The sequence below is a fragment of the Rousettus aegyptiacus genome, unplaced genomic scaffold, assembly GCF_014176215.1.
Source record: "Rousettus aegyptiacus isolate mRouAeg1 unplaced genomic scaffold, mRouAeg1.p scaffold_m13_p_15, whole genome shotgun sequence".
NCBI lineage: Eukaryota > Metazoa > Chordata > Mammalia > Chiroptera > Pteropodidae > Rousettus > Rousettus aegyptiacus.
Window position 1 is genome coordinate 30,774,619 of NW_023416290.1, and position 10,961 is coordinate 30,785,579.

The window sequence follows — 10,961 nt, forward strand, 5'->3', positions numbered from 1 at the left end:
GTTCATGGAAGGATTACAGTGGCTTGGGTTGGGATGGTGGCCTTGGAACTGCAGAATGGTGTTAGAGTGGAGAGGTGTTAAGAAGGTACAATCAATACAACTGGGTGATGGGTTTGATGGTGGTAAGGAAGAGGAAGTCAGAGTTGTGGTTTATAGGAAATGGAGGGATCCATTTAGTGTAGGGTAACACCAGGCTTACTGGGGGGAGGGAGGACAATGATGATTTCTGTTTGGGACATGTTAGAGATGTATAGTACCTTCGAGTCATTCCAGTGAAAATGCCAAGTAGGCCAGTGGATATATAGGTCTGAATTTCCGAGGAGTGGTATAAGCTAATATATAAGCTTAGGTTTCATTTATATGGAGGTGGTAATTGAAGTCATGGACGTGGGTAAGATCAAAAATGTAGAATAATAAGAAGCATAGAGCCAAATCTTAAGGAATTCTTGATATTTTGTGTCCAGGTAGAAGAGAGTGACCCTGCAAAGAAGATTGAGAAATAGCCAGAGAGATGAGGGGAAAACCATGAAGTCAGAGTCATAGAAATCCAGACAGTGTATCAAGAAGGAGATAATGGTTGACAGGTGTCCAGTGGTGCAGGGAGGTTCCATAAATGAGGACCACTCTAGGAAATGCCATTGGATCTAGCAATATGAAGGACATTGTGTACCCACTTAACAAAATAGTACCAGTAGTGTGATGACAAGGAAAATCTGACTAGGTACTAGAGTACATGGTGAGGAAATGAGCCAGTGAGAACCCACAGCGGCACTAGAAAAGGGGAGCAGCAGCTCCATCAGATACGGGGTCAGCCATGGGAGAGTCTTCCTTTTTCACTTGCTTTATGTTTTAAAATAGAAACTGTAGCATGTAGAAGGGAAGAAATCTCATCGAGCAGGAGAGATTGAACATTGCAGATGAAAGAAGAGCTACTTCAGAGTGTACAAGATAATAAAAGTATTTTTAAAAATTGCAAGGCTACTCACATATCTACTTTGAAATTACATCTTCGTTGCAATGAAGACTGCTGAATCCTTTTTATTTATTTATTTGTTTATCTATCTATCTATCTATTTATTCATTCATTTATTTTAGGCAAGGCAGCTCTTGGTTGACCTCACAGATTGCAAGGACCTTGTCAGCTTACAATCCCTTATTTTTTTATTTTTTATGCCTATAGCACTGAATTCTCGATTAGCAGGTATTTTGAAAGAACATGGCTTTGTCATTGTCTGCCTTAGACAGTGTTGTCTGATAATGTGAAAATCTGCATCTTGATTCATGTCCTCAGCTCATCTTTGCTTCTTTTTTTTAGGAGCTGATGAGGATATAGAGAGTCCTGAGCTGACAACATCTCGACCACTTCCAAAGATGTCGTTCACTAGTGCTGCTCCGAAAGCAGAAACCACGACCCTGAAGATACAGAACAAGGTACCTGCTCAGACAAAGGTGCGTTTTGTTTTTCATCTCATTATCAGGTTACTATCAATGTTCCTTTATTTAATTATCCAGAATGGTTCTTTTAAGAGACTTCATTTAAAAATATATAAGGACAAATGGTTTTTTCATTATATTATTTAAATGACTCTTAGTCTTAATGTTTTGACATTTACCCACCTACTTTTTTGTGTGTTAAATAGACTTTGTTTTTTAGAGCAGTTTTAGGTTCACAGCAAAATTGAATGGAAAGTACAGAGAGTTCCCATGTACCCCTTCCCCCACATATGCACAGCCTCCCCCGATGTCAACACCCCGCACCAGAGTGGTACATTTGTTATAATCAAAGAACCTACATTGACATGTCATTATCACCCAGAGTCCATAGTTTATGTTAGGTTTCACTCCTGGTGTTGTCATTCTGTGGGTTCTGAAGAATGTATAATGACATGCACCCATCATTATGGAATCATGCAGAACAGTTTTACTGCCTGAAAGTTTTCTCTACTCTGTCTTTTCATCCCTCCTTCATGTCCCCAGAGCCCCTGGCAACTACTGATCTTTTTACTGTCTCCATAGTAGTACCTTTTCCAGAACATCATATAGTTGGAATCATACAGTGTATAGCCTTTCACACTGGCTTCAGTCATCTAGTGATATGCATTTGAGATTCCTCCATGTCTTTTCATGGCTTTGCAGCTCATTCTACCTACCACTTTTATCACTCAGGCCTAGCTTATATACGAATATTCTTTACAGAGTGCTCCTTTTTTAAAAAAATAAATAAATAAATTTGTTTTAAGTTAGGTTCAAGTATACAGTACATTAGTTAGACATCTATAAGGGTGCTCCTCCTTAAGGAACACACAGACAAGTTAAGAAGCAAAACCGTTTCCATTTATTTTGCTCAAGCCAAGAAAATTTGTTTTCATTTCTTAAAGAATTTGCTCTGAGTTAAAACCATTTTGAACTGAAGATGAAATAGGTTATTGAATGAGAGATTCCAGATACTGGTCATAATATGTTTTTCTTAAAGTCCCTACTGCCCACCATCAGTGGTGTATGAACTCTGACCTCTTTCAGTTATAATAACGAATCCGAGTACATCTTTCTATATTCATTTTGAGAGCTGACTTAGTAAGAAACAATGCTTTGGGCCTTAGAGCAAAACTACTAGCTTATGAAATCCATGAGATGTGTAATTTTGGCCTTAACATTATATGGCAATTAGCTGACCACCCACTTCTAGGTAAGCTGTGTAAGTTGGAAAATGAATATTAAAGTCTGAAGAAGGCCTAAGTTATTCAAACCCTGGATCTGGTCAAGTTTCTGAGCTTCTCTGAGCCCACTCCTCATGGATCATTGAGGAAATTAAATATGAGGGTGGGTAATGTCGCCCCTATGACCTGGTGAACACTCTGTGAGCCTTAACTGAGTTTGGTTAGAGCACTTGAGACCTAGAGAACTCACCAGATGAGCATGTGTAATAACTTTAGCGGTAGACTTTGTAGACAGTCCAGGGGAGCATACTGGAAACTAAGAAACATACATATCTCTTTTTGGTTAGAAATGAGATGCTGCCAAGCTTCAGTAGCAGATAGGATGTGGAAGGTTGTGTCATGAAGGTAATGACAGGCATTCTCTGGAGTAAGATGTGCCTCTCTGCAGGCAGGAACACAGGCAGGCTTCCTGCCTTTTATTTTTGTGATCTCACCAGAGTGCCTTTGTCCTCCAGTGCCCTCCCCGACAACTCTCCCTCACCACCGTCCTTCCTCTGTCCTCCCAGTGTCTGTGAAGAGAATGGTGAATGGCACAGCTGGATTGGTGTCTGCAGATACGCAGGAGCCAGGTCAACCCTCTCTAAACTGGAGTATTCTCAGTAGGAGTAAGAAGGGTCAGTTAACTGTTAGTAGCTGACTGACTTCACAGGCCAGGTGATAGGGAAGAAAAGAGAAGCCCTGTGAGTACTGAGGCAGACATGCATGGCATGAGCCAGTCCACGCATGGTAGCTGCTCCATAAGTGTATTTAGTTGACCGAATAAAAGAAAGAAGAATGAGGGGAGACAAGAAAAGTAACAGGTGCAGTTGATGGTAGGGTGGCTGACCACCTCAGATCATATGGCCATAATTATCCAGTATGGCTGCTAAAGATGCATTTGGCTGTACCACATTTTTATTTGACTGTTTGTCACGACCGAATCTCTTTAAGTTAGTGACCATTGGGGCTCACTTGCTAGAGGTAACAGTTTTGGATTTCAGTGATAAAAAGTAGTATCCTAAAACAAACCTAATCTAATGTAGAGTTGTGGTCAGTTCACAGCAATGGATTAAAAATTGAGTTAAGTTGTTCAAAATGGCTTTAAGGAAGTAATTGTGTCATATCAAGGTAAAGAAGGTAGATATTTGGCACATGAGCTCAGAAATTTACGATCTCCAAATATTGTAATATATTTATATTCCTAGTATCATTTTTGTTCAATGTAATAATAAAATTTCATTAATAGATTTGAGTATTACTCATTATGTGTCAAATACTGTTCTAAGTACTGATAATTGATAATATTGATAATGAATATTAATAATAGTGATTACATTTCCTATTTTGTAGTTACATGGCACAGCTAAATTAAACATTGCCTCTAGGATACCATTAATGTAGACTTTACTTTTGAATGGGTCTCAAAGTGGCATTAATGTCACCGTTATAGATAGTCTATCCAGTTTGTTGTAAATTTATGTGACAAAAAAAATAAAAAGAACAGTTATTTATTCATGCAGAGCATTGCTCTTAATTTTTAACTTCCATTACATTCCCATGACATTTAAACAACCAGACATGTATGTGACAACTCTTTAATTGGCTTCATTTAATCATCTCTGCTGCCTTTTCGTACTTTCATTTTTCACATATATACTAGAGTTAAGGTATTTCAGATTCGTTCTCTACTCTGGAAAGAATTCTTCTTAGTCAGGCCCCTGCTTCCATACAATAAAACTTTTCAGTTTAAAGAATGCATGTTCCAGAGCACCAGGAGGCTGTGCACTGATGGACCATTCCTCTGAGTGCACAGTGACCCCAGCTCTTAGAGACCTCTTGTCCCCACACTCAGACCTGTGGGATGCAAGCTGCTTCCTGGCTGCTGGATTGGAAGCTGAGTTAGGGGGAATTGAAGTGTAACCTCTCTCAAATGATTTTAGGGACTCAAAACACCTGAGGGGAAATCACTTCATCATAAGAGGGGTGGTTAAGTTAAACTCAGTCTCTAATATCATAGTATGTCCATTTTACTTGCCTCCAGAATGCGCCTACCTTCTTCCCTAGCCACAAACCTGGGAATCCACCTTTTTGAGTTTTCTCTTCCCTTTCCTAACCTGTAGTAGCAGCGCTAACAAGCAATAAAAAGGTTTCTGATTAGTACCCAGATAATCCATCCTCTTATCTGTTCAGTTGTCTGTCCTTCAGTCAGGCAGCCAATTAGTGATGCAATTTTCATGAGAAGAATGGAGAAAACTCAAGCAGAATAAATACTACCACTAAGCTTCCCTCTTCTGCTTTACTTTGGTGCATTAAGGCCTGGGAAGACCTTTCATAATTTCTCTCACAATAATGCAAGAGGATAGTAGAATTTGGGGGACATTGTGTACAGCTGTGAAATGGTAATTTTTCCATGGTCTCTGCTTTTTGAAAGTCACAGCATGTTGAGGTTTCAGTCAGTACAGGGTTTCCTGCAACTTGGGAAGGTAAGACACTGTATCACTCTTTATTACATACCATCTTCAGTGAAAAGCTAGTGCTCTGTTCACTGAGGCCAGGCCCCATTGACCTTATATACTCTGGAGTTAAAATGGATCCACCTGTTCTAGCTTATAGTCCTTTCCAGAAATGCCTGTGGTTTTAAGATACCCCAGGGAGGTGAGATCTTTTCTTATGTTATTTAACCATCTACGGGTAGCAGGCTGCTATATTGGATGAACTCTGGCCTTCATAAAGCAATCAGTTACTTAACTGGGCTACAGCTTAGAGTCCTAATAAAGATGGTTGGCTGTTCTGGGAAAGAATAGTAGAACTAATGGGATTATTGTCTACAGTAATAGCCCAATGCAGTTGACAGTTTGTCATTAGTGGTGTTGACCAACAAGAACTTAAGGCTCATCGAGAATAGGCAATACATTTGAACTGAATTTCTCTAATCTAGTGGGTCTCAAACCATAGAATTATGTGGAGAGCTTTTAAAAACAACAACAAAAATCAATGGTAGCTTCCCCATCGCAGACCAACTGAAACAGAATGTCTAGTGGTAGGGCTTGCCTTTTTTTATTTATTTTTAAAACTTTCAAGTTTTATTGTGACTGCAGGTGACTCACACAAGATGGCCAGTGTTGGAACTGGATATTACAAAACCAGCAGATGATTTATGTGCTGGTGTGGTAGACTATAATACAGGGGACTTTTGAGAGGTTAAAGACAAGGGAGGGCTTTGTCAAGGACAAATGAACAATGAAAGAAATGAAAAATTTGGGTTGGAGTTAGGTGAAATGCAGGAATCAGGGTACAGATTTTAAGATCAATCTTGGTAAATAAGTACAAGTAGAAATGGCCTGTAGGGTTTCCTGCTGGGGGTTGGGCCGGGGGCCAGACTGGAAACTGCCACACTTATGAAGTTGCTATAAGAAAAGTGCTTGGCTGTGATGTGATAAAGACCTCAACAAGGCCATGGAAATGAGACTCCAAAGAAAGGGACTCAGATTGAGAGATTGGGGAAAGGAAGATTGTCAGGATTGTGATACTGTTTGGAATGTGCAAAAACAATCACTTTGGGGGCCAAAAGAATTGTTGGTACCATTAATGGAACAGAAGAGAGAGTTGATCTGATTTGTTGCCATGGCAAAGGGCAGTGTCCTATAGGCTGCTGGGTAGATGGTAATGATGCTGAGTTATGTTGTTAAATTTATATTAGGGAATTATAGACTACCCAGGAGCCTGAGAGTATCCTTCATTGGTTAAAGAAACTGAGGTCCAGAAAAGTGTGTGACTTGATCAGGGTCACACAGGAGCTACTTATAGAACCCAGGTCCCCTGAAACTCCAATTTAGGGGTTTCTGAAGGTGAAAGAGTGCTAACGAAAGGGGAGGGTTACAGAGTAAGTGTGGGGGCCTGCTCCCTATACAGTGGGATCAGGAAGAACCACTGGAGAACACCTAGAGGGAATGATTAAAAGGAAGCTGTTGTCACGGTGCCCAGTGTAGCAAAGAGATGAAGGAGTAAGGAGGGTTGGGACAGTGTTTCTGGGTTCAAGCAGACAGAGAGAAATGGAATCCTGAAGTCAGAGGAGTGGTGAGAAAGAGATCTTATGCTATGCCAACTAAAACAATCTAACCATGTTATTTAGGCTTATTATGAACTCACTGTCCATCTTGCCTGTACACGTGATGGGTATTGTATAAAACCATAAATTACATAGGTTTATCATAAGACTCACCCCTCATCACACAAACTGATGATTATTCTAGTTATTTCCTAAATTTGTTGTTTGGAAAAAAAAAACTTTGAAATACACTTTTCTATTCTTTTTAGCACATTATACAAAAATCTTTACAACCTTTCCCTTTGTCCATACCAGTCACCTGAAGAAATTGATAAGGAGAAAGTTCACCTCTCTGACTCAGAAAGAAAAGTGGAACCAGCTGAAGAGGGTCCAAATGTGTATACTGAGAAGCACCCAGACAATCTCTTTAAAAGAACAGAAGTCCTGGCAGGTGAGTAGCCTAGTGTAGGAGTCAGGTGAAAGGGTCCTTAAATAGGCCTCTGTGTTTATCTAAGTGAGATTGGGAGATGCAGGCAAAGCTTGCTGGATATCACTTTTCTAATGAAAGCAGTCTAGGGGCCGGGGGATCTCATTCCAGAATGAGAGGCGGGAGTTAGGGAAGTGTTGTCTCTATTTTCTGTCTGCTTGGCCAGCCCACCCCTTGGCCAGCCATTTGGGGGAGTGGGGCGTGGGGGCAGTCAAGATCTGAATTTGTCCAGAACAACTGGATGTGGGGGGTAGGAGAATGTGAAAATCAACCAGTCTTGTTCCAAGCCATTCTGACTTTAAAATAAATTTAAGAGAAGGAAAAGTTCTTCAGAGGGAAGACAGTTGACACAAATAACACCCAAGGCATATTAAGGATGTTCTCTAAGTGTAACTTACCTGATGAAAGTATTAATATTTGATTTTAAAGGGGGAAGATTTGCAAGATTTAAGAACACTTAATCCTTGAAAGGATAATCCCAACTCCCAAGTCTAGAAAAAAAATTTGCATGCTTTTTTCCTATTTAGTTAGTCTTAAATTTAAGTCAGTTATATCATGTTTTGTGTTTTCATTGAAAAAGCAATTAGCAAATTAAACTATAAAGTGTGAAAAGACTAAAAAATTTTAAAGTATGGAATTAGTTGAACTCACAGCCAGATTTTTCTTATTTAGGCTTTTGGATGGTATTATTAATATCAATCAAAGAAAGTATTGTAACTTTCTGAGGAGTGTCAGATTTGCACAATTGCCTGGTTGCTTCATTGAATCCAGCTTTAAATTTTGGGAGGAGGTGTTAAATTAAGACTTTTATAAAAGTATTGTAAATAGATTGGGTTTGACAAAGCTATTTCTGCAACTGTTGAATCCTTTCTAAAAGTAATCTCCCTTTTGGTGTGTTTCAGCTGTCATTGCTGGTGGAGTTATCGGCTTTCTCTTTGCAATTTTCCTCATCCTGCTGTTGGTGTATCGCATGAGAAAGAAGGATGAAGGAAGTTATGACCTTGGAGAGCGCAAACCATCCAGTGCTGCTTATCAGAAGGCACCTACCAAGGAGTTTTATGCGTGAAACTCCCACTTAGTGTCTCTATTTGTGAGATCACTGAACTTTTAAAAATAAAGCTTTTGCATAGAATAATGAAGATCTTTGTTTTTGTTTTTTTCATTAAAGAGCCATTCTGGCACTTTAATGATAAAATCCCATTGTATTTAAAACTTTTCATGTATTTCTTTAGAACAACATAAAATTAAAACTTAACATCTGCGTGTTCTGTGAGTAGCAGTGGCAAAATATTATGTTATGAAAATTCTCAATGCTCATGGAATCAGTTTAAACCTTTACGCGCAATTATGAAGTGATTGTTTTTATTCAATGGTTCGAAGATGAAAAGCTGTTTATTTTGTATCAGCATGTCTCAGATTAACTTTACCAAGTTGATCTTTGTTAATTTATCTGTTGTTCTTCTCTTCTTCTCTGCTCTCCTCTCTTGTCCCTGGAAAACAAAACAAAACTCTATGCCTTTTGTAGCTGTTACGGTGCAATTTGTCTTTGGATAATTCAGATAATGGTAATTTAGTGTATATGTGATTTTCAAATATGTAAACTTTAACCTCCACTTTGTATAAATTTTTAAGTGTCAGACTATCCATTTTACACTTACTTTGTTTTTCATTACCTATAGCTTCAGGCAGATTTGCAACAGCAAATTAATGTGTAAAATTGGATTGTTACCAGAAAACTGTTTAGTCATATGTATCTAATCAAATCTTCTTTTGGGAGGATTTGATGTGAGTTACTGACAAGCCTCAGCAAACCCAAAGACGCTAACAGTATTTTAAGAAGTTGCTGCAGATTCCTTTGGCCACTGTTTTTGTTAATTTCTTGCAATTTGAAGGTACGAGTAGGGGTTTAAGGAAAAATCAGTTTTTGTTCTTAAAAATGCATTTAAGTTGTAAACGTCTTTTTAAGCCTTTGAAGTGCCTATGATTCTATGTAACTCGTCACAGACTGGTGTTAATGAGTATATATGACAGTTAAAAAAAAGTGGGTATTTTATAAGCACAGACAATTCTAATGGTAACTTTTGTAGTCTTACGAATAGACATAAATTGTAATTTGGGAACATAAAAACTACTGAATAAATCATGTGGCCTAATATTGAAAATGTCACTGTTATAAATTTTGTACATTTCGATCAAATGTACATCTCCCCTTTGCTAATGACCGTCTGCTCTCAAGGATGACATGGGTTTGATTTCTGAGTGTTTCACAGTGCCTGTAAATCAAAACCAAAGAGCTCATCATTGAGGCTGTTACAGATTCACTCCAAATTGGCCAGAGGAAATCTGAATGTGTGGTCCTATGTATGTTGGGCTTTAGATATTGGGAAAGTGCCAGGGCGGGAATTGTAAAGTCTGCAACCTTTATAGGAGAGGTGACAGCAATATTGAGACAGATGTCTGCTTTTACAAACAACTTTTAGGGCTATAAGTTCCAAAGAACTAAAGAGGGGCTTTCCTGGTGTCAGTATCTATAAGGTTTAATTTTATAGGTCGATTTACCTTTGAAACTGTGCTCCAAATCTCTCCTGAAGCTTAACTGAAGAACTAATAGAGGGGATTCCACAGTTCACACTACAGGGAAGGAGAGGCGGGCAGGGAGGCTCAATGCATTAAAAGGAGGGCCTCACTGCTTAGTATTGAATTCGCTGGCAAGCAGTGAGTGATGCCCAAGGAGGAGATGGGAGTGTGAGGGTACCCTGCCTGGGTACTCCTTTCTAACTGAACATTTCCTTTTTCTCTTTTACCATTAATTTTGTTTTAAATTGTGAGCCACCAAAGTAGGAAGAAGACAGCAAAAATCGCCACCTTTCCAACATATAGTTTACTTTTGATAAAGTATGAATATTTCATTTAGAGAACAGTTCCTGGAATAGCCATAGAACTCATTAAAAAAAAAAAAAATTAAAGCAACACTTGGAACAGTGTTTACTTAAATTTTTAATGGCCTTAATTCTCAGATTCCTGCCCCATCACTTACAGAATTATTCTACTTCAGAGTGATTAAAAGGAAGTGATAGTACCTTCTAAAGCTGCATGATGCCCCTCAGTTACAGAGATTAAGAATGTAGTGGGCATACCTCTAACAGTACAAAGCATAGTGAAATTTAGTTCGTAGAACAACAACTGCTTGGAATACCCATGCCAGGTAAAGAAAATTTCTGGCAAATATTTTGTCACTGCTGTAAAGCAAAATATTTGTTAAAGTGCCAAAATAAAGTCTGTCATGCTGAAAGTAAAAAAGTCATTGTATAGACTGACATCCAGTTTTCTTCAACTGTATGTTTTCTGCCTACTTTTATTTTGCTTTTAAGATTCAGTAAATAGTGCTATAAAAAGTGTTAGTTATGATTACCGAGTTTGGGAAAATTTTGGTCAACTACAAATGTTAAAGCCAATGTGAAATTTTCCTGTTTCCTTAACTACATGTAAATGATTTCCTTTGTATGAATTTGGCTTTGTGTTTGAGAGACCGCAATATTCAAACTGTCCCATTTTTTTTAGCGTATGATGGGAAATGGGATGAGCTCGTGTTTTTTGAAACTGCAAGTGCATAGTATCTAAACTTCAGTATTAGAACCTGATTAATAAAATCAAATTTAGGTTGGACAAGTTTTCAGAAATTACCATCTGTTAATGTTAAAAGTTAATAGTTTCAGATCAAATGTTTAGT

The 10,961-nt window shown here is 38.4% G+C and overlaps 1 protein-coding gene across 1 annotated transcript in view; it reads left to right on the plus strand.

Annotated features, from left to right (window-relative positions):
• The window catches only part of SDC2 (syndecan 2), a 101,962-nt gene extending 91,764 nt beyond the window's left edge, over nucleotides 1–10,198 (plus strand). The window contains exons 3-5 of the mRNA XM_016125457.2: nucleotides 1,316–1,449; nucleotides 7,060–7,195; nucleotides 8,134–10,198. Of these exons, the coding sequence (XP_015980943.1) occupies nucleotides 1,316–1,449; nucleotides 7,060–7,195; nucleotides 8,134–8,297 (434 nt within the window). The 3' untranslated portion in view covers nucleotides 8,298–10,198. The remainder of the gene's footprint in view (nucleotides 1–1,315; nucleotides 1,450–7,059; nucleotides 7,196–8,133) is intronic.
• The last annotated feature ends 763 nt before the right edge of the window (nucleotides 10,199–10,961 follow it).